General features: G+C 40.4%; 1 protein-coding gene across 13 annotated transcripts in view; it reads left to right on the top strand.

The window, feature by feature from the left end:
* kiaa0586 (KIAA0586 ortholog) overlaps positions 1 to 27,752 on the top strand; it is a 105,754-nt gene that overhangs the window by 7,692 nt on the left and 70,310 nt on the right. For all 13 annotated transcript variants that reach the window (XR_010002240.1, XR_010002239.1, XM_008120291.3 and 10 more), the window contains exons 6-18: positions 5,591 to 5,756; positions 6,184 to 6,420; positions 7,058 to 7,214; positions 8,974 to 9,162; positions 12,423 to 12,543; positions 13,711 to 13,858; positions 15,080 to 15,121; positions 16,449 to 16,565; positions 18,328 to 18,548; positions 20,029 to 20,101; positions 21,135 to 21,290; positions 22,857 to 23,031; positions 23,671 to 23,859. Coding sequence is in view for 11 of the 13 variants with exons in the window: in XM_008120291.3 (XP_008118498.2) it covers positions 5,591 to 5,756; positions 6,184 to 6,420; positions 7,058 to 7,214; positions 8,974 to 9,162; positions 12,423 to 12,543; positions 13,711 to 13,858; positions 15,080 to 15,121; positions 16,449 to 16,565; positions 18,328 to 18,548; positions 20,029 to 20,101; positions 21,135 to 21,290; positions 22,857 to 23,031; positions 23,671 to 23,859 (1,991 nt within the window). In the remaining 2 variants the exon portion in view is untranslated. The remainder of the gene's footprint in view (positions 1 to 5,590; positions 5,757 to 6,183; positions 6,421 to 7,057; positions 7,215 to 8,973; positions 9,163 to 12,422; positions 12,544 to 13,710; positions 13,859 to 15,079; positions 15,122 to 16,448; positions 16,566 to 18,327; positions 18,549 to 20,028; positions 20,102 to 21,134; positions 21,291 to 22,856; positions 23,032 to 23,670; positions 23,860 to 27,752) is intronic.

The raw sequence follows: 27,752 nt of genomic DNA, 5'->3' as shown, positions 1-27,752 counted from the left end.
CAGGGCACCTGTGGTGATGGGGGAAGAGCCTATGGAGCTTGGGGTCTTTAAAAAGCTGTCTACAGAGGAAAAGAGCCGTAGGAGGCAGCTGGGTTTGTGTTTGTACTGTGGGAATGCGGGGCATTTTGCCAAGACCTGTAATGTGAAACCTTCCCAGCTTTCGGGAAAAGGCCAGCCCTAGTGCGACGTGAGTCCAACGCACTAGGGCTCCTCAAGCAGTCAACTGAGGGGAGGAAGCATGTTTTCATACCCATTACATTATCTGTTGGGGGAAGGGAACTTGTTTCCACTTTGGCACTGCTGGACTCAGGGGCTACGGTCTCTTATGTAGATATTGAGTTTGCTAGGAAGCATGGCATTCCTAGAGTGCGCAAAGCATGCGACGTGTGGGTGGAAGGAGCTGATGGGAGACTGCTGGAGACTGGGGTGGTTAACCATGAAACCTCAGCAGTAATGTGGGAGGTGCAGGGAGTAACGGGAACGTTTGTGTGGGATATTACGAGCTTGCCTAGATATGACGTGATCCTGGGGATGGATTGGCTAGCTGTAGTAAATCCACAAGTAGATTGGGCGACACGTAAAGTAACTTTAAAGAGGCAGGACGGTTGCATTCTGAATGTTACTCAATCTGATATGGAGGGAGTGCCTGCTGAGTATGGGGAGTTCTCTGATGTGTTTTGTAAAAGAGAAGCGGACAAATTACCACCGCACAGGCCATATGATTGCGCCATCAAGTTAGCAGAAGGTGCGAAATTGCCAGCAGGAAGGCTGTATGCCTTGACTGTACCGGAAAGGCAGGCTTTGCGGGAGTTTCTAGATGAAAATTTAGCCAAGGGGTTTATTCGCCCATCTAGTTCACCAACTGCGGCACCAGTATTTTTTGTAGCCAAAAAGACTGGGGAACTTAGGCTGGTCTGCGACTATCGGATCCTAAACAAATACACCATTCGGGATAGGTACCCGCTACCTTTAATCTCGGAACTATTATCAAGGGTGCAAGGGGCTAAGGTCTTTACCAAGCTTGACCTGCGGGGGGCATATAACTTAATCCGTATACGGGAAGGGGATGAATGGAAGACGGCATTTAACACGTGTTTCGGATGCCACGAGTTCCGAGTCATGCCTTTCGGACTTTGCAACGCTCCCGCGGTCTTCCAGAGGTTCATGAACGATGTGTTCAGGGACCTAATTGACCAATTTTTAGTGATTTATTTGGATGATATCTTGATTTTTTCTAAGGACGAGAAAGAACATCGTCAACATGTCAAGCAGGTTCTGCACCGTCTGCGGGCTAATGGGCTTTTCGCCAAGGCTTCCAAGTGCGTCTTTCATGTGCCTGAAGTGGAGTTCCTAGGTCATGTAGTGTCAGGTAGGGAACTTAAAATGGACCCACATAAGGTTGACGCCGTCAACTCATGGCAAGAGCTTAAGACTAAGAAGGATGTACAAAGGTTCTTAGGTTTCGCTAACTACTACCGGGAGTTTATTCCGAACTTTGCAAAGCTCACGGTACTTTTGACGCAGCTCCTGCGTAAGAAACAGCCATTTGTGTGGGGGCGGGAAGCTCACGATGCGTTTCTACAACTTAAGTCTAGTTTTCAATCGGATAACATACTAACACATCCTGATGTTGACAAACCGTTCGTGGTAGAAGCGGATGCTTCTAGTTACGCGTTGGGGGCTGTATTGTCTCAGAAGGATTCCTCAGGGACCTTGCGTCCCTGTGGATTTTACTCGCGGCAACTAACACCCTTCGAGCAGAACTATACCATATGGGAGAAGGAGTTGTTGGCGATTAAGGTGGCGTTTGAGGTGTGGCGGCACTGGCTTGAAGGGGCACGGCACCAGATCGTGGTCAGATCTGATCACAAGAACTTAGAGCACTTGCAAACAGCAAAGAAGTTAAACCAGCGTCAAATCCGATGGGCTTTGTTTTTCTTTAGGTTTAATTTCAAGGTGCAGTTCGTGGAGGGGAAGGCAAACTTGCGGGCCGATGCTTTATCCCGCAAGCCGGAGTTTAAGACCAATGAGCAGGTAGTATGTCAGACCATCTTGCCTACTGCCTCTCTATGTGTTGTAGACAATGAGCTCGGGTTACATGACCAGATCCTTGAGGCTCAGAGGGATGATGTGTGGACTCAGGAACAACTGATGTTGCTATCAGCAGGTAACCGTACAATACTGCCGCATCTACAGGATCAAGACGGAGTATTGGTACGCAGGGGGCAGGTTTACGTACCAGTGGGGGCCCTCAGGTTGGAGGTGATTAGAGCCCACCATGACGAACCCATGGCTGGGCACTTTGGCAGGTTCAAGACCGTACAGCTTATCACCAGGAGCTACTGGTGGCCAAAGATGCGGCAAGACATTTTGCGCTTTTGTGACAGCTGCGCTGTTTGCCAGCAGAGTAAGACGCCTGTTGGGCGCCCTAGAGGGTTGTTGTCGTCTCTACCTGTTCCAGAGAGGCCATGGCAAATCATTTCCATGGATTTTATTTCGGATTTACCTAAGTCTGGGGGTTATACTTGTATTTGGGTGGTGGTGGATTTATTTAGCAAACTGGCTCATTTTATTCCTTGTTCAACCATTCCGGCGGCCCCTACGTTGGCCTTACTATTTACTAAGCACATCTATCGTTTGCACGGAGCACCCGAGGTGATTATTTCAGATAGGGCTCCGCAATTTGTGTCACGCTTTTGGAAACACTTCCATGAGTGCTTAGGGACTAAGTTAAACGTTTCTTCAGCTTTTCATCCACAAACGGATGGACAGTCTGAACGGGTTAATGGGCTCTTAGAGCAGTACTTGCGTTGTTTTTGCTTGGATCAACCCACGGCTTGGGTGAAGTGGTTACCGGTGGCTGAGTTCGCTTACAACAATGCGGTGCACGCGTCTAGTCAGCATACGCCATTTGAGCTAACTTATGGTTTTCACCCACGGGGAGGTGTGGCGCCGTCGACCAATGTGGTCTCTTCGGACCCTGTGTACCGCTCTTCGGAAATGGCTGCATTGCACGATGTTGCCCGTCGCTTACTGTTGGAAGCTAAGGCAACGCAAAAGACTCAGGCTGACCGCCACAGGCAGGCAGGGGAGGAGTTGGAAGAAGGGGATTTGGTGTGGTTATCTTCCAAACATATTAAACAGGCTGGGGGAAAGTTTGCGCCTCGGTATTTGGGTCCCTTTCCTATCGTTAAAAAGATTTCTTCCGTTGCGTTTCGTTTGCGTTTACCGTCTAGTTTAAAGGTCCATCCAGTCTTCCATCGTTCGCTGTTGAAACTAGATACCTCTAGTCGTCGTGGTGCTATAGCGGAGGGTATTACTGCCACTTCTCCGCCATCGGGGGAGGAGGCCTTTGTGAGAGGGGATAGTGTTATGATTGAGCCTCATGGCTCTGTTACTGACAGACGTGGGCGTAAGACTCCTCGAGAGTCAGATACTCTCGAGGAGCGAGAAAGAAAAAGACTGCGAGACATTTTTGCAGCACCATCTGACGAAGAGTCTTTTGAGGGGTTTACGGAGAGAATGGAGGAGGGGCTGGTTAGCTCGGAGGAGGATGAGATGGATTGGACTCGGGTAAGGGAGGAATTGGGTGCCACTGGTCATGATAGGATAGAAGATGAATGGGGACTTTCAGGACTAGACCCATGGCTTAGCTGGAGGGATGGGACGGGATCCACAGCTGGAGATGCTGTGGGGCGTAGTCAGAGGTGTTCCAGCTCTGATGAGGAAAGTGATGAGGAAACGCCCGGGTTAAGGAGGACAGCTGACAGTGATGAGGATTTGTAACTGGCATAAAATGGGGCTTGGGAGCAATTGCAAATTGCGTTGGGCAAGGTAATCTGGACAAACGCTTGGGATCTGTGTGGGACGCTTTCCTGAAGACTGGTGTGTTTTCCTGTGCTGAGACCTTGACCTTCCGTCGTCTTCTTGACGGACGCCATCTCCTGCTTTGAAATCTCGGATTGAACTGACCACGGCTTGTCTTCCCCCTTCTGGACTTGGAAACTACAACGTCTACTTCTGGCTTTGAACCACGGAAAGGAACTGGGTCTACTCTTCTGCTACAATCCTTGGCTGATCTGTTCGTGTTGGAAATCCTGTCTGCTGTGTGTGTGGGAGCGACGCAAGTTCCTCTAAGCACCGTGTTGGCAGCAGAGAGGAATCTGCTGCCAATTAGTTGCATTCTTTTGTTCCTTGGCTTTTGTTTTGTTTACCCTCAGGCTGAAGCAAGCAGTTTGTTTTTACCCGGATTAAACTTCGGTTTAATCCGGTTTATCTTTTGTACGTTTTTCCCTTGTCCCTTTTTTGCTCCTAAAGGCTAAAATTGCCTGGCCCTTGTGTTTTTACGGGCATTTTTGAGTTCTGTAATTAAATAAACTCTGTTATTTTGAACCTTGTGGCGTTCTGTCCTTGACACTTGTGGTTCTGAGGCTGGGGAAACATTAAGGGACATTTTAGTCAGACATCATATCCACAAGCCTTGTATCTAAATTCAAACCCCACTCTCCTGATTAAACAAAACTTTAGCTTCCCAGATGTTCTTGTATCACCACTCACATCAGTGCTAGTTATGAAGTCTAATAATGAGGAATAAAGGAGTTGTACTTCAGCATCTGGGTGGGGGGGGGAGGGTGAAATCACATGGAGGGCCTGATTTGCCCTGTGGGCCTTGCATTTGACACATATGCACTTTGCTGTCTATAGATGAGCTTGAGTATGCTTATGTTATTTAGTGTGAAAGCACCTGCTGTTAGGAGGATAGAGTTTTAATTTGCTGGATCTGCCACTGACATTTCTTTAGGAGTCTTTATCATCCCCTAATACTTCTGCTTTTTATAATGTGGATACAATTGTAACCAAATACTGATCTTGTCTCTTCATAAATACACATTATTTAGGCTTTCAGCTAACAGTTGGATTCTTATCTCACTCTAAGGCTTATAAGTATCTTTGCAAACAGATCCTCCATCTGGCATGTAGTTGTCCATGTGTAATTCTGCGTCTTTCCCCTGGCAGATGCCAATCCTTGTGGTGTGGCTGGTGAATTAAAATAATTTCTCTGGTTGAAACATTGGAAAGCTACTGCTAGTTGCAGCATACAATATTCTTACAGAGAAATAAAACAGTTAGCACTATGTAACAAAATTTGAAAAAAATCTGTTCCTGGTTTGAAAATGTTACTACTTTTTAATTGTGTGGTAGTTCCTTCGAGAGTAGTTGTTATACTCCAGAAACTTTGTTTTTTTTCCGGCTGCCTCAAACTATGTTGAATTGGTTGAGACTATATGAGATATTCATTGAAAACCTATAGCAAAATGTGCTGCAGGACATCCCATAAAAACAATGTTTTTGCAGTTTAATAAACCTTTTCCATGTTTTTATGATTGAACCAATTAGGAAATGGCATTTCTAACCCAGGAACAAAAATTGTGTTAATAGTGTTATTGGTGCAAAGTAGTATAAGGTCATTTTCTCTAATTATGAACTCATTGTCAAATAAATTTGCTCTCTGAAAAACTTGTAGAAAAGCACTAGAAAAAATTCTCTTTAAAAGAAATAGCTACTCACCAGGTCTGTCTTCTCAACTTAGAGTTCAAAATGCTCCAGTGTTTAAAGAGGTGAAGGTACAACTCCTAGGAAACACGTGCTCAGACAAAAAGGACAGTCCTAAGTCATCCCACAGCGAGATGGATTCAGCTGTGACCATTGCGGCTGCCACAGCAGCAGCCATTGCTTCTACAGCTCCACTTCTCAAAGTAAGGAACTTGTTTTGATTATCAATGCATTCTAGGCAGGTGCATGCTACTCTTTATTATGAGAAGCAGTTTGTTCACTTTCTCCAAAAGCTAGTTGTTATCTTTGTTCTTTTGGGAATTCTTGTAGTTGGCTCCAGACATTGACTTTAGAGTAGAACTGGAGGATTTAGATATTCCAAGAGAAAATATAATAATAATAATTAAAAACAATATACATTAATTGTGTTGTCCTGTTATATCTTATTACATTTCCAGTCCAACCTCCTGCCATGCAGGAGGCTATTTATGGTTAATTTTGTTTTGTTTGTTGCCTTGAGATATTGTAGTAATTAATAATTAAAAGGTGACATAAAAATGTAATAAACCAAAAAAGAGGAAGATTCCTCCTTCCACTTCTCAGGTGTAAACTTATGTTTTCTCTCCTCAGGTCCAGAGTGACTTTGAAGCCAAAGTGAGTTCCGTATCCAAAATACTGAATAAGTTGCAGGAGACGGACAGACGGCTGCAGCTTGCGGTAGAGCGGCAATCATCCCTAAAGGCTCCAACGAGGGAGAGGTCTCCTTGCCACCAGAGGTTCGGGGAGCTTGAGAAACAAATGCATCTATTTATGGAACAGCGACTACGGAATTTAGAAAACTTCCAGCAACAGCAAATGAATATTCAGGTAACAGCTGGAAAACACTCACATTTGCAGGTTTGACTTTTACGGAGTTGATTATTCAGAGATTCGATTAAAATATGCTCTCTAGGAATCTCTAGCTCCCCCAGTGTGCCTCTGTGGTCAGCTTCCACTGACTAGCAGGAGAAAATTGACATCTTGCCTCCGCTTCCTTTATCATGATTCACATATGGGCTTCAATGCTAATCCAAGCGAATTAAGCTAAAGCACCTGTGTCAACTGCAAAGCCTATGGGCCGAATCCAGGCCCCATATCATTTTATGTGGGCCTCCAGATGTTGTATTCTTCATGCTTAGATATCATGACTAGAGCTGATGAGAGCTGTTATACAGTAACATCCTGGAAAGCTGCAGTTTATTCTGTTTAGTCAGGAGAATGGGGTTTGCTTTAGATACAAGACTTGTGAGTCTGATTTTAAAATGCCCTTTAATCTTCCCTCAACCTCAGAGTTGCTGCTAGGTTGCAGTTCCCATTATCCCCAGGCACATGGCAGATAATCATGGGAGTTGTCGTTCAATAATGCCTGGGGACACAAATTGAGTAAAAACTTAAAGAGTACTGGTACTGCTTCTGTGTGAAGAGGATTTCACCAAGTGATTCCTGTGTTGTGTCTTCCTTCTAGTCCCACTTAATTAGCTCTGCACTGAACCCAGGTGGCCTACAAGCTGCCAGCACAGCAGCTTCCAAAGAAACCACAAAACCAACAGCAGGAAGGTCGCTTGCCAGCCAAACCTCACCTCCTCAGGACTTACTTGCTGCTAGGGCTGTGCATATGCAAGGTGAGAGGTGTTCGGTAGTTGTATTATTTGTCGTCGTGTCCTTTTTATGCACTGTCTAAAAGCTAGAGAGTAATACTATGTACAGTACACTTTACAGTACTATGGCGTGTTTCCAGTACCTCCAGTAGATACCACAGTCTGTAGATTTTCAAATCCCATTATATGTCATGATGTAGTAATATGATGTTCGTTTTATAAAATGATAAAATCAAGATTTGGTTTGCAATTTTTACAAAAATAATTCAAGCCATGAATGCAGAATTGGTAGATGCAGAAAGCCAATTGCATCTCTCTCCAGATGCTTAAAAATCCTATTGTAACCCCTTCCACTTTATTTTTAAGGATTCCTTCAAATGTAGTAATCATAGAACATTTACATTTCTGAATATCAGAATGTATTTAATATTAACATTTTTTGCTCCCCCTGGCCAGTTCAGCAGAATTAAGAGTGGGTCATTTCTAACAACATCAAGCCATTGTTTGCATATTAATCATACATTATAATCCAAACCATGGTGTGAGCTTCCAGTAATACAACACTAGACCAGCAGTTCTCAAACCTTTCCAGTCATGGAACCCTTCAGAAGATTTTTCTCCATGCAGAATCCTAACAGTTCCTAAGCACTACAAACCCAAAATATTTTTTCTTCTTGCATTTACTCCTATTGCCTTTTGTATTATGTAATAGGTTTGGAAATAAAGAGATTCGAATTTAGTTTTAAAAGCAGAGTTACACTAAATTTCTGTAAGATCTTCATACTCTGGCATGAGCTTTTAAAACAGGAAGATATTTTATGGGACTCCTATGACACTTTTGTGGACTCTAGGGTTTCGCAGAACATAGTTTGGGAGCTGCAGCACTCGACAAAACACAGTTTTCTCCTGCTGTTCTTCAGTTTTATCTTTCTGTAATTCTCTCTAATTTTTGTGATGCAGCAGTTGTGATAGTGAAGCAGTGGAGATGACTTTCATTTGCTAATACATTAGCATCAGTACCAAACCATGTGCCATAACCCAACTTCAGATCATGAATACGTGTTCTCAGTTCATAGACCTCCTTTTATGTAAACCAATCAAATGTTGAGATCTTTAGTATCAGTATGCACACTGAAAGGTTAGGATAATGAATACAGAATAGAAAAGTGTATGTAGGCAACAATGATTGTCAGGGATGACCTCCCTATTTTGAAGTTGTTGCCTATGTATAGCTTAAATTTTCAGGGTGTAATGATGACCTGCTGTCAAGAAGCTAATAGAAAAAAAGTAGATTATCTCTCTTCCCCCCACTTACTTGCTGTACTTACTTGATTTTTGGAAGATATCCAAAATGAAAAATATCATTTCAGAACATGTCCAAATTTTGGCAGATCTCCATAAGTCTTTCACTCCTTCTGAGTAGTCACTAACAATCCGACAGCACATCCTGTCTGGGTTAAGTAATTGTAAAACAGATGGTGTGCTATGCCTGTACTAGTCTATAGAGTTTTGTCACTTACTTCCAGATCACGTGTTTCAGCTTTCTTGTAAAATTGAATGGATCCATCTAAATGAGATTTTTTTAAAATTAGGCGTGGGCAAAATTTGACCCTTCAGGTGTTTTGGACTTCAACTCTCACAATTCCTAACAGCCGGTAGGAGGGGCTGCAGTTTGCCCACTCCTACTTGAATGTTTTCATTGGTTTTATATTAAGCTTTTTTCTGGCTATCTTTTCATATGCATTCTTTCATCAGCAAATTTGTAATTCTTCTTTCTTTCTAGCCTGTTCTAGGCCTTTTGGAAGCCACGCTGTTCATAGGCAGAAGTCCCCCCTGAACACACCAGCCCCGCGGCGCTATGCTCCGGTGCCCGTCTCCAGAGATGCGAAAATCTCCCAGAAAATGTCCAAGAGGGAGCCCCCTGTTGGGGAAAAAGAAAACGTGCACCAGCCAGCTTACGGAACAACTGTGGGTAAGTTGGGTTTGGGTTTGACAGGAGGGTTCAAAATTATCCAGGGCCTCTTTGTTTACACGGATGTACCAACTACAGCAGACACGGACAAACCTTGGCCCTCCAGGTGTTTTGGACTTCAACTCCCACAATTCCTAAAATATTGTACCAAAAATAACTTCAAGGTATAAGTATAAAGTAAATATAAATTGATTATTTGTTTAGGTGTGGGTCCTATTTCCAAGATATCTCATCACCCAGTCAGTTTTTAAGTATGAATTTTAAACTTTGTTTTCTGTATCTTAATATATGTATTTCATAGAAATAAAAGGTAAAGGTAGGTAAAGGTTTCCCCTGACGTTAAGTCCAGTCGTGTCCGACACTGGGGGTTGGTGCTCATCTCCATTTCTAAGCCGAAGAGCTGGCGTTGTCCGTAGACACCTCCTAGGTCATGTGGCCGGCATGACTGCATGGAGCACCGTTATCTTCCCGCCGGAGCGGTACCTATTGAGCTACTCACATTTGCATGTTTTCGAACTGCTAGGTTGGCAGAAGCTGGAGTTAACAGCGGGCACTCACTCTGCTCCCCGGATTTGAACCTGCGACCTTTCATTCTGCAAGAAATACATTTTAATATATGTATTTCAGAGAATGTTTTGTAATTATGTGATTTCATCTATGTTGTGCCTGGTCCAGAGCCTCGAGGAGAGACGAATAATAATAATAATAATATTAATAATAATAATAATAATAATAATAATAATAATAATAATAAAAAAAACACTGCATGGAAAGTTCCTTGACAAAATTGAAGGAAAAGCTGACAAGGAGAAGACCTGGCTCTGGCTCACGAATGGGACCCTGAAGAAGGAGACAGAAGACCTGATCCTTGCAGCCCAGGAGCAAGCCATCAGAACAAATGCAATCAAGGCCAAGATCGAAAAATCAGCTGATGACCCAAAATGCAGACTGTGCAAGGAAACCGACGAAACCATGGATCATATCCTCAGCTGCTGTAAGAAAATTGCACAGACAGACTACAAACAGAGGCACAACTATGTGGCCCAAATGATTCATTGGAACTTATGCCTCAAGTACCCCTCCCTGCAGTAAAGAACTGGTGGGATCACAAACCTGCAAAGGTTGTGGAAAATGAACACGCAAAGATACTGTGGGACTTCCGAATCCAGACTGACAAAGTTCTGGAACACAACACACCAGACATCACAGTTGTGGAAAAGAACAAGGTTTGGATCACTGATGTTGCCATCCCAGGTGACAGTTGCATTGAAGAAAAACAACAGGAAAAACTCAGCCGCTATCAGGACCTCAAGATTGAACTTCAAAGACTCTGGCAGAAACCAGTGCAGGTGGTCCCGGTGGTGATGGGCACACTGGGTGCCGTGCCAAAAGATCTCAGCCGGCATTTGGAAACAATAGACATTGACAAAATTACGATCTGCCAACTGCAAAAGGCCACCTTACTGGGATCTGCACGCATCATCCGAAAATACATCACACAGTCCTAGACACTTGGGAAGTGTTCGACTTGTGATTTTGTGAAACGAAATCCAGCATATCTATCTTGTTTGCTGTGTCATACAACGTCGTTGTGTCAATAATAATAATAATAATAATAATACTTTGGGACTTCTGAATCCAGACTGACAAAGTTCTGGAACACAACACACCAGACATCGCAGTTGTGGAAAAGAAAAAGGTTTGGATCATTGATGTTGCCATCCCAGGTGACAGTCGCATTGACGAAAAACAACAGGAAAAACTCAGTCGCTATCAGGACCTCAAGATTGAACTTCAAAGACTCTGGCAGAAACCAGTGCAGGTGGTCCTGGTGGTGATCGGCACATTGGGTGCCGTGCCAAAAGATCTCAGCCGGCATTTGGAAACAATAGGCATTGACAAAATTACGATCTGCCAACTGCAAAAGGCCACCCTACTGGGATCTGCGCGCATCATTCGAAAATACATCACATAGTCCTAGACACTTGGGAAGTGTTCGACTTGTGATTTTGTGATATGAAATCCAGCATATCTATCTTGTTTGCTGTGTCATACAATAAAATAATAATAATAATAATAATATAATAATAATAATAATAATAATAATAATAATAATAATAATAATAATATCATCTTTGAATCCTCTGAAGATGCCAGCCACAGATGCAGGTAAAACATCAGGAGAAAAAGCCATACAGCTCGGAAACCACACAATATGATGATTGATTATAATAAAAAGATCTTGGAGTCCGGAGTGTGGTGCCGGGGTCTTCTTTGGAGGCTTTTAAATAGAGGCTGGATAGCCATCTGTCAGTGGTGCTTTGAATGTGATTTTCCTGTTTCTTCGCAGGGGATTGGACTCGATGGCCCATGAGGTCTCTTCCAACTCTACGATTCTATTATTATTATTATTATTATTATTATTGACACAACAACCTTTTATTATTATTTATCTATATATATAAATGAGTGATGGCATCATGGCGACCCACAAAACAACAAAACTACAGGCCCCCCAACCTCGAAATTTGACAACACAACCCATCATCCATGCCTCTAGGTTGATACAACAAAAAGAAAAGAAAAATAAAGTCCTACTTAGAGGGAGAGCAATAATTGTTTTTATCCAATTGCTGCCACTTAGAAGGCTAAGCTCCGCCCACTTGGTCTCCTAGCAACCCACTCAGCCCAGTGTTAATAAAAGAATAAAAAATAAAATAAATACAAATAATACAATAAAAATAATTAAAAACACTAAAAAATTAATACAATAAAATACTATAACAAAATAACTAAAAATAATACAACAAAAAAATAAAATATAATAAATAAAAAGGATAAGTTACAATAAAATTAATTAAACAAAATACAAATAACGTCAAATAAAAATTCCACAACAACTTTTAACCAATACCACCACCACTTTGCCACAGCAACGTGTGGCTGGGCACAGCTAGTAATTTATAAATTATTATTATTTTATTATTATTATTTATTTATTTTGCACATCCATGCAAATACAAATATTCTAAAAAAAAAATCCAAAATCCAAAACATTTCTGGGCCAGTTTTGGAGAAGGGATACTAAACCTGTACTAAGTTATTGTAAAAATATGCCTTGAAATTTAACTTCTGAATGAATAGCCCTGCAGCTCTTCTAGAATGGAAGCTAGCAACATACTGCTTACCTGTGTGAGTGCATATACAAACATACATGCTGTCACACCCTTTAATTATAGTATAACTTTTTTCTCTCTTAGGTGGAGGAAAATTACTTGAACAGATTTTGAATTCTCAAGAGACCCCAGCGAGTCAAGACACATATTCTTTGAAAGAGTCATCAGGGAACAATGCAGTGCTGTGGCCTTTTGAAAGAGAGTGGTAAGAATCTCCCTTATTACTTCAAGCCTTATAATGTGAAGTCCCGTTTTTAAAAAGTAGACAGTACTGAAAACTGAACTGTGTTGTACTTAATCAGCCATGATATCCTTATCTCAGTTGCATCTAAAAAGCTTGGAATCAAAACTTTAAAAACAAAGTAGAGTAAAATAACAATAAGCTTAAAGGTAACAAAACCTACAATTTGAACTTGAACTATTTTTATTGGGAATGCCAAACAAAACCACTAAACTATAAAGTCTTCACTACATGACAATTGCAGCAGACACTGCAGGCAAAAGACTAGAAGAAGTCAGATCTTCCAGCAATAGACGAATGGACACTAAAAGTTTTTAGAATATTGGAAATAGATAAATTGGCCAAAATGAACAAAGAAAACGCACACACACAAAACTGTCAAAAGACTGGAAACAATTTTTAAATTTTTATAAAAGGCAAGGGGAAACGTTTTTAAAATGCTTTGTAATTTAATCTGTTAGAACTTTTGCATGGAATTTTAAAAAATAATTACGTTGGAAAGAAGAATGGAAAAATATTTCACTAGGAAGGAAGAACATAATTGTATATGATTGTCTTCAACCCAAAGGATGGGAAGTCACTACAATTGGATGGGCAGGAAGAGGGAATGATATAATGAGGGACAATTACTGTATAGATGTTTGGAAATACTGTCAAAAGTTCATATGTTTTTGTATATATGTGTGTATAGATTTTTAAATTCTTTTTGATAAATGTGCAAAAAAGGGGAACAAAGCCTGCCAAGTTCATGCAAAAAAAGTATGTAATGAAGTTGCTACTTAACTTTGTTTAGAGCAGACATGGGCACACTTCGGCCCTCCAGGCGTTTTGGACTTCAACTCCCACAATTCCTTACAGCCTACCAGCTGAATTGTGAGAGTTAAAGTCCAAAACACCTGGAGGGCCCAAGTTTTCCCATGCCTGGTTTAGAGGTAACAGGTGCTCCTTTGTGTATTTAAACAATGCGAGCTATAAGCAGCCACACAATTCTGGTGGATTTTATCTTGATTCCCCAACAATTATTTGTAAGTGGTTCAGCTGACCTTTATTTAGCACCCCGCTAATCTAAATAGCTTCATAAAAAATGTTTTCTTGCTCCCATTTGTGAGCATTTCTAAATATTCTTCTTAGCAGATCCAGTGTGCAGGAGCCAGAGCCCTTTTGTGCATTTAAAAGCACAAATCAAAATCTCAACCCGGTTGAGAGAACTGTTCAGAAAGCTGGTGATGTGCTCCGTGATTTGGGACAACTGAAGAGGGAAATGCATGACATCCTGCAGGTGAGGCAAAAAATCAGTGGGACTTGCTGAAATAATTGATGGTGGGACAACTAGGATCCAGACATCTGGATGTGCAGCAGTATTAATATTGCAGCCTCAAAATCCAAGACTGAAAAAATAAATAAATCAGTATTTGCAAGGTTTGCTAAATAGATGGATTTTAATTTTGTGGAGTATAGCTGAAGCATTTTCTGCAGAATCCCCTGTAAATACGGCATGTTGTTGCAGACATATTTGTGCAAATGGGTGGCATTCAGAAACCTGTTACTGTTTCCATTTTTTTTATTGGCCCCATCATTGAGCTCAGAGAACCCCATTTTGGTTCGGGTCCCACAGTTTAAGTAGCAGTTCTATATGCAACCAAAAAAAATCCCTTCTCTCTAGACATCTTCGCCAGCATGAATCTGTGACTGGAAACTGACCACAGAATCATATTGAAGGATTTAGGCATGTTTAGAGAAGTATGTTTTGTTTTTTCCCATTTTCATGGGAATCCTGTGCCCTTACATATACACACAGTGGTACCTCTGTGTGTATATACCTCATATTATTAAATAGTGGTCACATGAACACAGACATACTGAACCCATTATATTATATGCAGCATAATCATCCATGAGTTTTTTTAATTTGTCCTAGAACCAAACCTCCACAAATTTGAAGGGCCCACTGTACTCTCCTCTTTTTTGTAAATAGTTTTTCCTAGATTGTGCAGAACATTGAGAACCATTAAATATTTGATACAGACTTTAATTCAGGGTGTTTGTTTTTGTAATTTTTGTTAATAACATTGATTAGACTCATTTTATGGCTAAACGTACTTCCTTCTCTAAGGCCCCTTCTACACTTAGATAATCCATATTATTCAGATTATCAAAGCAAATAATCCACATTATGTGTTTTGAACTGAATTATCTGAGTCTACACTGCCATATAATCCAGTTCAAGCAGATAATCTGGATTTTATATGGCATTGTAGAAGGGTCCTAAGTAAGCAAGTATTTAGCAATATCAAGCTTCATAAAATGTTAAATAAGGAAATGGGTTTTCATATACTCCACATTGGTATCCACAAGAATGAACAGTTATTTTTAGAGATGTTTCAATAAATAAGAAAAAGGACCAAAGAACTGATCGATATTCAAGAGTTGTTCTAGTATATGTCATTGTAACTTTGGCAAAAATATAAGACATTCTTCTTTCTTTTTTTTTGCCTTACAGGATGCAAAGGAGTGGAAGTCGGATATGAATAAGTTTATGAAGGTTTCATGTTAAATAATTTATTATTACTACTACTACTACTACTACTACTATTACTATATTACTTAATTGTCATGGAATTCCAAGGCCTTTGAGTCAGCATTAGTGAAATAAATGTCCTAGATCCATTTTAAAGTGACTCAGACAGAGCACTGGTAGTGCATTTTGATTTGTTATTCTTTAAGTAATACAAAAAATGCTGCCCATAATTAATTTGTTTTACCTCCAGTCATAGAGATAGTATGTCTTCCTATATCGACAGCTGGTGTCCATGAACAGGAGGGTAATACCGTGTATTTTTTAAAAAATTTGTACCACATATTATTTTAGCTCCTTTCTTTTAACTTGTATCATGTGCATGCAACTTATGCTTTAATTTGGGGAGAAAAGTGGGTTATAAATATAAATAAAACGAATAGAAAGGGGAAAGAATGAAACAGTTAAAATGTTTGTCAGTGGACATTTTGAATATTTTAAAAATATGGATGGTGGAATCTGCGGGCGCAGGATCTGTGGATAGGGAGGGCTGCCTATAGTTGATTAGAATATAGCAACAAAGTGTGTCTTGCAGTGTTGAACCTAAAGACAATATAAAATCCATTTCTGGAACTTGTACAATAGCACAGGGACTGGCAGCCATGTGACCTTATGACTCCCTGTGTTTTGAAGAAGCCTATGTACTTATTTCCTGTGCAGTGGAAATTAAAATTTTCCAGACAACTTGACGTTATCAGCTTCTACTACAAATAACTACCGGCATTGGTGTAGAGGACATATGTAAAAATAAAGGCTTCCGACCCAATCCATCCTGCCAGGTCCTTTTATGTGGTCCTACAGATGCTAGAGTACAATTTTTGTGTTCCTCATCATTAGACATCATGACTACAGTTGATGGGAGTTGTGATACAGTAGCATTTGGGAGGCTGCAGTTAGTTCTGTTTAGTCTGGAAAGTGTTGTTTGAATTGAGATCCAAGGCTTGCGGATGTGATTCCTGACTTTAAAAAAACCTTTAGCCTTTCCCCAACCCAAAAGCTACAAGTGCTGTTGCAGTGCTATTCCCATTATCCCCAGATAATAAAAAATGATGGGAGCTGTCTGGGGACCTAGACCAGGATTAAAAACTAAAGAGCACTGACCTCTGTGTAAAACAATATTATAGTTGGCCCTCTGTATTCACGGATTCTCCATCCCTTGATTCAACGGCCTTTTGAAGACAACCCTAAGGTGGATGTCACCCTCGCTAGAAATGAGTTAGTCACCTCACCTTTCAGTGAGCAATTTTATCATTTTTCCTATGAAATGCTTAATAATGTCTGTATTAAATTGTAGACCACTGCACACCCGGGAGAAGCAATCCAAGCAAAGGATCGCCTGCCTCAGTCTCAATCTTCCTCTTCGTTGTTGCCATCATCAGAGGCTTTTCTTCCTATGCCTCCACCAGCCGAGGTACAACAGGCACAAACCAAAGAGAGGGCTTTCTCACTTGCCAAATAGTGTGGAATATGCTCCATGAGAATCTTTACCTGGAACTTTCTTTTGCTGTCTTTTTGACACCCAACCTTCTAAGCCTTTTCTTCCTTTTTTCCCCTTTTTGGTGGCTTTTTATTGATTATGTTATTTCCTGTATTTTTTACCGTTGTTTCCTGTCATGTCAGCTGTGATTTACAGTAACTATACCAATAGTGAGTTCAATGAGATTTGAGTCTCTTTGAGTATACAGTATTATGAGTGTTTTGACATTGTTTTCCATGTCTATTTACAATGTGTCATTGCCAGTTGTAATCCAAGACATTTTGACAGTAGCCAGCAATTTTTTTTTTAAAAAAAACCACTCGGTTTTGGTTTTGGATGGCAAAATAGATTGCAAGATGACCACTATCTTAAGATAATGGTATTGTGTCTTCTTTTACCTTCTTCTTCTTGTCTTTATTTGTTAGTCTTGGGGGCGTGTAGAAGGTAATAACACCTTCATTGCACAGTAACAGAGATGAATTCTTTACGTAGAAAGGCAATATTCATTTTATTTATATTCTATTTTTTATATATAATATTTTTATTAGTGCTTTCCAAGAAAATTATAATACACAAAAACAATATAGACACACGGTAAGACTTTACAAGAGAAAAAACAAACAAACAGACAAAAAAACCCCCCCAATAACATAGAAACACCCCTGTGAGTCCCCCAGTGAAAGAAAGAAGGGGGAGAAGAGAAGAAAAGATAGAAGAGGGAGAAGAGGGGAGCAAAACAAAATAAAAATAAAATAAAAATTAAAAAAGGGGGAAAATGGAAAAGGATATACATAAAGTAAAATAATATCGAATTACCTATAACATTATTCTCCCTCACAGATATGCATGTATATATAAACATACATACACATATATATATATTAATGCATCTATGCATATATACACACATACGCACACATATATGTTGCATCATTGACAAAAACAAAATCCAAACTTCAGACCAGTTGTGTAAACATAAAAATAAAAACATGACTTCCATCAAATGTCTGATGTCTTTATAGTTTGTACCTTCCCTAATTGATCATCTTATAATAATAGACCGGACTCATCTCCCTCTATTTGGCATGAGTATCAGGTCAATTAAATCATTATCTTAACATTAGCATTGTTCAAGTACATCTTAATTTGCTCCCAATTTGTTTGTCTTTTTGGTCTGCCATAATTATTTGCTAATAAATATGTTAATCTGTCCATATTCATAATTTCAAGAATTTTGTTATACCAACTCATTATCTCCGGGATTTCTTTTTCCTTCCAAAGCTTAGCATACACCATTCTTGCGGCCGTTGCTAAATAGAAAAAAAGTGTTTCTTTGTTTTTGTCCTCCTCTATATCTAGCAGACCTAATAAATAATATTTGGGGTCTAGCTTTATATTAATTTGTAACATATTTTGTATTTTATTATGTATCTTTGTCCAATAGGCCTTAGCTTTTTTACAGGTCCACCAGCAATGGTAAAAGGTGCCCTCTTTCTCACCACATTTCCAGCACCTGTTGGAAATTCTTTTGTCAAATTTGGATAATCTTTGAGGGGTCAGGTACCACCTGAAGAACATTTTGAACCAATTTTCTTTCAATTTTCTTTCAATTCTATTTTTCACCTAGCATGCCACTCAGTAAACCCCTGGTTGTAAAAGTCAGTGGCATTAATTATATTTACTTGCCTTTTGACAGAATTATACTGTTGCCCCAACTCTCCGTGAGCTTCAGCAGCTTTCGAAGTCATCAATTCTTCAGTCAACCCAGGCATCAAAATCCATCCTGAGGGATGCAGAAAAGATCCTGAGAGCTGTTCAGAAAAATAAGAAACTCCTGGAAGAAAATCTGGAGGCTATTATCCGTGCCAAGGATGGCAATGCCTTACATGCCTTTATAGATGGGCTGACAGCAGACAGGTTGGCTTCTGTTGGTTTTTTTTTTTTTAAAGGATGTACTGCAATTCTTGTGTTGATACCAAATCTGTATATCTGTCTTTGCCCCCTGACACTGCAGATATTAGAGACCTGAGAGTGCTGTTTTCTGCATCCTTTGTAAAGATGTTGACATTTGCCTTAAAACGTTTCGGTGTTTTTTGGTCATATATTGGGGCTGGAAGTGAAAAGTAAAATATAAATATTGAAAAATGGCAGTATTGGATGTCATACACAGAGGCTTGGAGTTAGAAAGTATGAAATAAAGAAGAGTAGTGACAAAGGCATCAGAATATCTCGGTTGTAAAGACACAAATGAACAGTAGGGAAAGAAAGACAGCGATGCTCATGTTGAAGCCTTTAAATTTCCCCCGTCTTAATATTTAATCTTTATTGAGTCAGTCTTGTGTTTGGTTTTCCAGAACACATTATAATAACATTATAATAACACTATGTAACAAAATTTGAATAATGTTCTGTTCCTGCTTTGAAAGTGTTATTTCCCTATTTAATTGTGTTGTACTTAGTTTGAAAGTAGTTGTTTTACTCCAGAAACTTTATTTTTGTCCCGGCCATAAACTATATTGAATTGGTTGAGACTTCATGAGATATTAATTCCAAAACTATAGCAAAATGTGTTGCAGGGTATTCCCCAAAACAACGTTTTTTTGCAAAACTTTCTCCAAGCCTTAATGATAGAACCAATTAGTAAATGACATTTATAACCCAGGAATCTAAATCGTGTTACATAGTGTAAAATAAGTGAGAAACCAGATAAAAGAGCATCAAGAGAAAGGAAGGGAATAATTTACAGAGCTGCCATTCCTTGCTCAGTGTAGTGTGTGATAGCTGTGATAAAGGGGTCCTACTTTTAAAAACTTCATCTCCAAATTTAATTGACCTTGCACTTAGTTTGTGTTTACTGTTAGTTAGCTGCCTTGTGCATTCCGTTGATAGAAAGATACAGCAGGTGGCATATAAATTCTAAATCTTTTATTCCAGGGAGTATAGTGAGCATTATGGAATTAAGTGTTCACAAATGGCATGCTGGCCGTGGAGGTTTTTCCAGTAATGAACACTGTAATAAATCTCAAGTGTGATGTGTTAAAACTATTTCTTGCACCTTATTTGTGTGCTTCTCCCAAACCCAAGCCACAGAATCTATCAATCACTATTCTGTTTTGTGCAAGCATGTGCAAACTTTGGCTCTCCAGGTATTTTGGACTTCAATGCCCACAATTCCTAACAGCCCACTGGCTGTTAGTAATTGTGAGAGTTGAAATCCAGAACACCTGGAAGGTTGAAGTTGCTGAAGACTGGTTTAAGTGAATAACCAAATTTTAAAGTGGGGAGCAACTTTGATTTGGACTCAGTTTTGCCCCATGACATGATTTCCCTCCCTGAAGGACACAGATATTTTCCTGTGAACCGATGCTATAATGCACTTTTTCCTCCTCTCTTTTAGAGATGTGCTGGAGGAGATAAGAATCAGAAAGACTGTAGATGAATGGATCAAGGCTATCAGCATGGAAATCCAGGTATGACTTCCAGGATTGTAACTGGAACAAAAGGATTTCTGGCTTTTTCAGGAGTATTTCTGTAACAGCTAGCTCAGGTGACAGCCACAAAACAATTTCATATGGCTTTGACTGGTCTTTCCCAAAGAACGAAAGATGTTTCAGTGCTGAATTACATTTATGGCTTTTCTGTCGAACCAAAGTGCATGGAGATACTTGTTCAGTGCTTTAGTTGACGGGCAACCACAATGCTGATTCATTGTGGGAGTTGAATTCCAAAAAACCTACCGTGTTTCCCCGAAAATAAGAGAGTGTCTTATATTAATTTTTGCTCCCAAAGATGCGCTTGGTCTTATTTTCAGGGGATGTCTTATTTTTCCATGAAGAAGAATTCACATTTATTGTTGAACAAAAAAATGAACATTTATTATATATTGTACAGTAGTTGTCATCACAAACCAGCATAACCAGACAAACTGTGAATCCTATCAAGAATTTCTTGTTACTACCATCATTTCCATGTACAACACTCTATGGTCTTTACTGATCCTGCATGCTCTGGTGTTTTGTTTGGCGAGCATGCTTCCAAACAAAACCTTTGCTAGGTCTTACTTTCGGGGGAGGCCTTATATTTAGCAATTCAGCAAAACTTCTACTAGGTCTTATTTTCTGGGGATGTCTTATTTTAGGGGAAACAGGGTAGTCTAAAGTGAACAATGCAAGAAATGAATGGAATTCTATCCTAGATTATTCTGTTGTAGTTGTGTGTGCTTACATATAATAATAAAGGTAAACAGATGCCTAGAATCATTTTACTCTGTGTAGGAACCTATCCTTTTTCCCCCATGTCATTTCTACCTCTGATAGCAATGTTTTTATTAAAGCTCAGTTCATTAACTGAGATGTGATATGATTTGGATGGCATCATGGAACCACTTACCTGGCTACCTGTTTATAGTGTAGTCATTTCTGATTTGCAGGTCAGTGGTGAAACCCTTCATCTGGTGGATTCAAAATTATTGTTTCCCCAACTCTTCTTACACATTGTCTTTAGGATGAAATGGAAAGGACCGACAGCCTCAAAAGGCAACAGGCCTCCCAGATGGCAAGGACCAGCAGAGAAATTATGGGGAAATCCCATTATCCTTCAAAAGTACCAACAAAAAGGCCTCTGCCTGCAACAAAACCCATTCAAAGGCTCACAGATAAGGTGAGAATGCAGAATCCTACAGCTGCTAAACTCCTGGAGGCATGAATCAAAAACGTACATGTTGGATACCGAAGGGAAAAGTCACATGGAGTGTCAGCCTCCTGTAATTGTCAGGCAGTGCTAGGAATTTCATCACTTTCTATTCTACAGAGCTCACTACACCTCAGCCCCATCATAACAATTGATTTTGGTCCCCTTAGACTGGAGAACATACACTTCAGGTCCCGATTCCTAGAACATTACAGTCCAAACCCTTGATTCTGAACGTTTTCATTCCAAAACCATAAAGACAGCATTGGGCACTTGTTTGAAACTTTCATTTTCTCATTCCCTTCCTAGAATTTGAGGACTTTAAAATGGTGGGGCACACACTGGTAACCTCAAGGTTGAACTTCTGCAATGTGCTTTACATTGGGCTCCCTCTGTACCAAGTTTGGAAACTCAAGTTAGTTCAAAACACAGAAGCCAAACTAGTCACAGGAACATGTAGGAGTGACATATTATCTCCCTGTTAAAGGCACTCCACTGTCTGCCAATTAGCTTTTGGGCAAAGTACAAAGTCTTGGTTTTGACCTTTAAAGCCTACATGGTTTGGGTCCAGGTTACCTTCAGGATTGCCTTCCTTATACAATCCTTGCACCTTTGGGACACTGGTTTTACATTGAGTTCAACCAGCCAGAACCCAACTGATGACCGTCACAAGGAGACCTTTTCATAGACCCCAAGACTAGAACAACCTACCGGAAAATCTCCAACAGCTCTCTCTTCCAGCAAACCTACCCAGTCAACTTTGAACCATGAGTTTTGGATTTGCATTCTATTGCTACTGTATTTTGATCCTTGTGCCATGTGTGTTGGTGTATGTTTTGACTCTTATACCCAGCCTCGAGCTATGAGAATAGACAGGTAATAATAATAATAATAATAATAATAATAATAATAATAATAGTAATTTTGACTTGTGATTTTGTGATATGAAATCCAGCATATATATCTCGTTTGCTGTCATATTATGTCATTATGTCAATAATAATAATAATAATAATAATAATATAGAATCTAGTATACACAATGGCAGTGCTTTTTCATTTCCAGGCTGCTATAATCAAAAAGCCTCTCTACTGCACCACAAACATACCCATTCTCAGGGTTGCTTATGTTGCCTGTTTTCTCCTTTCTCTAAGACATAGCTATTTAAAGTGGTGTTCTGTGGGCTTATTCTGCACTTTGAACCATCAGCTGCCAGCCCATTGTGACCCTTTGGGAAAGAAAGAAGCACTAATATGGCTCTACTCCTTAGGATATTATTAGAAAATAATATTTGCCAGACTCCTATGCTACCTAGCCAGGGCACTCAGCATAGGTGCTCAGCTTTATTCTTACTAGAGCTGTGTTGAAATAATTAGGTTAAGAGAACAATTTGTGAAACACCAGTCTTTTGGCTTTTATGGAAGAGCAGTTATATGAATCCCACTGTCTGCAATCCAGTTCCAACATTTTGTCACTAGCGATGTGCCAGGTGTTGTATAACCCACTTCCTATTCAAATTAGACATTTTTTTTCCAGGTTCTTCCAAAAACCCGGTTGGAGTTACACAATGAAGACTTTCTTTCTCAGGTTTATGGACGACCGATTTATCAGGGACACAGGAGCACGCTCAAAAGGTCTCCATATCTCAGGTTCAACTCACCTCCTCCCAAATCAAAACCTCCAAGACCCAAAGTGATAGAAAGTGTTAAAGGTAAATAATCTCTCCCTCCTCTTTACAGTGAGTATTTCAGAGATCATACTCCTGTTTTCCACATTGCATTCTCTTTCTCCTTTGTTTTTCTTCATCAGAGCTATATCTCTATTATAGAAATTTAACTGTCGAGATCATATTATTGTGGTCAGCACTGTCCGTTTACACTCATCCCTCCACATTTGCTGGTTTGACTTTTTTTGGAAATGCTTATCTGTGTCCTTAAATGCCACAAATCTGGAGGATTGACTATATAAAGTGTCTGTCATGGAAGCATTTCTTTAATATTTCATTTTTTCTCAGTCTTTCAGAAGAACTGCTTTCTTTAAGTTCCATAAAATGGAAGGCCTTTAAGAAGCCCCACTCAGGGAAACCATGGCAGGAATTCAGATCCTTGTAAGGGATGAAGGAATAGCATTGCTGTCTGTGTTAGCTTTTTCATACAGATGGAAAATATAGGCGAATGTGGCCGGGGTTTCCACGCTTAATCAGAAACATTTGGGTGCACGTAAATCAGAAGCAGATCAACCCAAGAGAACTGAAAAAATTCTATTTTGCTTCATTTGCTCTGCTGACATTTATTCTAAAACTGACTTCTCTTGCTCAAAAGACTTATTGTCTATTAAATGTTCTTCCTAGGTACAAAAGTAAAGTCAGCGAGGACACAGACCAGTGACCATGTGCACAGCAATGCTACTAGGCCTGACAAGCCACACCTAAGCACTGCTCTTCGCCAGGAACTCCAGTATCTCTTCAGCCCCATTAAAGAGGGACACAGTTCCTCTGGTCCTCTTGAAGGCCACCTCATTCCAATGGCTATCCCACTAGGTATGGACCAAAACCAGAGCTCCATCAGGTCACAGTCAGCTTTAACTTGTAAATTTTAATCTGTGTTTTACCTGTGTGTCTTTGTTATATGTATTTTAATAGTGTTTAGTTTTATCTTGCTGTTTCAACCATGCTCAACCCTGCCTCAAGCAACAAGGAGAGGCAAGTAATAAATTATTATTATTATTATTATTATTATTATTATTATTATTATTATTACTATAATTATTACTACTACTGCATGGGCTACTTTCTCTCCAGGAGAAGTCTCTCATAGTTATGGGAATTAGCTACTTTTCCCGTATAATTCAATTTTGATTCAAGGCCGCTCTTAGAACTTTAAGGGCTCTTATGGAGTAAAAATATGTACTCCAGATTCAAGGAAGTGTTGGGTTAGAATTGTATTGTGAATCCTACAATGTCTGACTCTCCACTGTGTCTTGCTTATCCTAATTGGGTGTGGAGGGAATCTGTAAAATTAACTTTATAAGAAAAAATCTAGACATTGGGAAGAACTTCACTGTTAATTTTATTTATTTATTTATTTACAGTATTTATATTCCGCCCTTCTCACCCCGAAGGGGACTCAGGGCGGATTACAATGAACACATATATGGCAAACATTCAATGCCAACAGACAAACAACATACATTAGACAGACTCAGAGGCATTTTTAACATTTTTCCAGCTTCACGATTCCGGCCACAGGGGGAGCTGTTGCTTTACCATCCAGTAGTGGCTGTACTTCCTCATTCCTTTCCTCGTGTTTTGCTGGCAGTTTTATGGTGTTGTAAATTAGCCTCCCGCATAAAGCGTCCCTAAATTTCCCTAATTGACAGATGCAACTGTCTTTCGGGGCTGCATAGGTCAACAGCAAGCCGGGGCTATTAATGGTCGGAGGCTTAACCCGACCCGGGCTTTGAACTCATGACCTCTCGGTCAGTAGTGATTTATAGCAGCTGGTTACTAGCCAGCTGCGCCACAGCCCGGCTGTTTATCAGTGGAACAGACTGCCTCAAAGAGCAATAGACTTGTCTTCCTGGGAGGTCTTTAAAACAGATGCTGAATGGCCATGTTTCGGGAGTCCTTTAGTCAAATATTCTCTCATGGCAATGTTGTACTCCAGGGCAGGAAACACCTCTGTACTTTAACCACCACACTCCAGTCCAAGTTAAAACAACAAAGCAGTTTATTGAAGATTATATAAATAGCAGTTTAGCAAAAATAGTAAAAATGTCAAAGTCTAAATGTATATCCATAAGATTAATGGTACAAGAGTTGTTTCAAAGTCCAAGACAGCAAGACACCCAGCATACAATACAAAAAGGCAGCATAAAAACCCAATTCAGAAATCCAGGAATAATCAGTTAAACTTGAAAGCATGAAACATGAAACAAGAAATCCATTAGCAGGCTTGTTAAAACTTGACCATGGATGTTGCTTCTCAAACTCCAACGTTAACCAGACTGCCGAAAAACCCTTCTAATCTCTCTAATATAGCCATAAAATCACGCCGTCTCCCCTGAGAACCTGATAACGGCTTTTTTTTTTTGCTAACAAGCAGTATGGCCTTCCCAAACTCTGCTGGGCAGCTCTTCATTTGCGAAAACTAGATCTCCTGTCAGCTCATTAGACTCTCCGCTCTGAGCTCATCTTAGTCTCTGACTTTGCTTCCCTAAGGAAAGGCTTCTCAACATCTGGGCTCTTTTCTGGAATGTGGCCTTCACTAGGTACTGGAGACAGACACAGCTCAGTTTCAGGACTTAAAATCTTCTTCCAGCTTGCAGGCCCAGAATCCCCGTGAACCACTTCACTGACATCAGGTGCAGGCATAATCAAGGGCTGAACTACGGCAGGCAAGATGGTCCTCGCAAGCCTCTTCCATTTATTAAAATTCTGTGATTTTAAGGAAGTTGAGAAGCTCTGCTAATGAACACATGTAGAGGATCAGGGCTACAGCTGTTAATGGAAATTCTTGGACTAGTTTAAAATATGTGAATAAGAGCAGCTATTTATTTTTGGAAGAGATTGCTCCAGCATCCTGATAACTTTGGCTGCCCTCCGGCCCTTTTTTTCAATCTCAAGGGGGGTATTTTTGAGATGCAGCAGCCTGAACTACCATATATACTCATGGGCCAGAATTACCGATTTTGAGATTGTGCTTGGGTAAATTGAAAGTCATTCTGCGGAAAGAGGAAAGCAGCCATGCCATTTCAGGGGGCCAGTTGTTCCTGGCCCCCACTGCTATTTCCCCACCCAGGCATTCAAAATGGCCAGAAACAACACAAAGACAGAGAGATAGGGTAAAGGGGTTTGGTACTTCTTTTAAGTTCTCCTGGGACAGACTGTGTTCTTGACTTTCACCAGTCTACTCAACAAAGGGGATGGTTGATTTATTGCTAGGAATTAAGGTACAATACTCATATTGACTCACTGATTATAATTTGACCTGGGTTTTTTGGGTTGATGTTCTGATTAAAATTTGTAGACTTTTACATGAGTATATAGCACATGGGCAAACTTGGGCTCTCCAGGTGTTTTGGACTTCAACTCTCACAATTCCTAACAGCCGTAGGCTGGAGGGCCCAAGTTTGCCCATGCCTGCTATATAGAATATATGTGTTTCTACCACAGATTCATTTGAGAATAAATGCAACCGTCACCTTAAAAAAAATCTCATTTCTTCATGGCTTGGAATCTGCCTTTTCTCACTACTGCCAGACACTATGTCAAGAGTCAGACGCCAGTTAACATACAAAACAAAGTTTATTCCGAAGATAAGCCAAAAAATAACATAAACACAGGAAATATCCTTGAAACACTTCACTTTTCAGTGTTTCGAGAGTAGATTGGACAATAATAACTCAAAAACGAGCCACGCTAATTTCCCATGCTGGGATTCAATAAAAAACTAAATAATGCTTCAATTCAGCTTTGGGAAACAAATAGAGTTAATTGCTGGAAAATAAACAAACTAGAAAAGCAGTAAAGCTGCTTCCACGGTGCAGATAAGCCGAGAGCCTCAAAGGGATGATGAATAGCCGTCGTCAGAAGAATCCAAGGTCAGGTCGGGAGGCAGCAGAAATTCCGAAAGACAAACCAATAGTCAGAAGCCGGGAGTAGCCGTCAGTCAGAGGGCGTAGACAGAAGCCAGGTCAAATTCAATCCAAAGTCCGAAGTGGGTGCAGTCATCCAAAACAGGTCCACGATAAGACACAGCGAGAGCCAAGCTAGATGATATCAGCAGATTCAAATCATAGTCCAAGTTTAGTCTTCATGGAAACACAGAGATCCCAATGGCGCCTCAGCAACACCTTGCCACACGCAAAGTGCAGTGGCCAAACATTCCCATTTAATTCCCCTTCCTCCTGGGTGACCAAACACTCACACCCAAACACCAGGTGTCCCAAATCTACTCAGAGTCTGAACTCCACACAGCTAGAGCTCGTGGATCTGGAGTACCTAGCAATTCGTCGGAGTCCCAATCATCCTGCCCACACTTAGCCCCATGAACACTTAAAGAACCATCCTCCCTTCTCCAAGCATCCCAATTGGGATCAGCTCCTGCAGAAACCACAGGTTCAGATGTATCCATAAGCCCCAAATCCCCAGACATCTCCGGTGGCTGTGCCCATTCAGTGCCCGCTTCCCCAGCCACCACCTGTTCCTCAGCATCCATCTCCCCATCTGAATCTTCCTCAGAAGATCCCCCATATAGCTCTCCAAGTCGCTTCCTGCGCAACTCCTCCAGTGAACCCTCATCACGAGGGTTTTTTCTTCCTCTTCGAATTCCATCACCATCAACCATAATCCCCGAAGGCGCAGTCACAACACACTAGTTTGCATTTTTTCTCTAGTCGCCCCCACAACTTGAAATTCCTTTCCTGGTTAGT

The sequence above is a fragment of the Anolis carolinensis genome, chromosome 1 (assembly GCF_035594765.1).
Source record: "Anolis carolinensis isolate JA03-04 chromosome 1, rAnoCar3.1.pri, whole genome shotgun sequence".
NCBI classification, from domain to species: Eukaryota; Metazoa; Chordata; class Lepidosauria; order Squamata; family Dactyloidae; genus Anolis; species Anolis carolinensis.
Note: the sequence above shows the minus strand (reverse complement) of the source record. Positions and strands in the feature narration are given on the sequence as shown.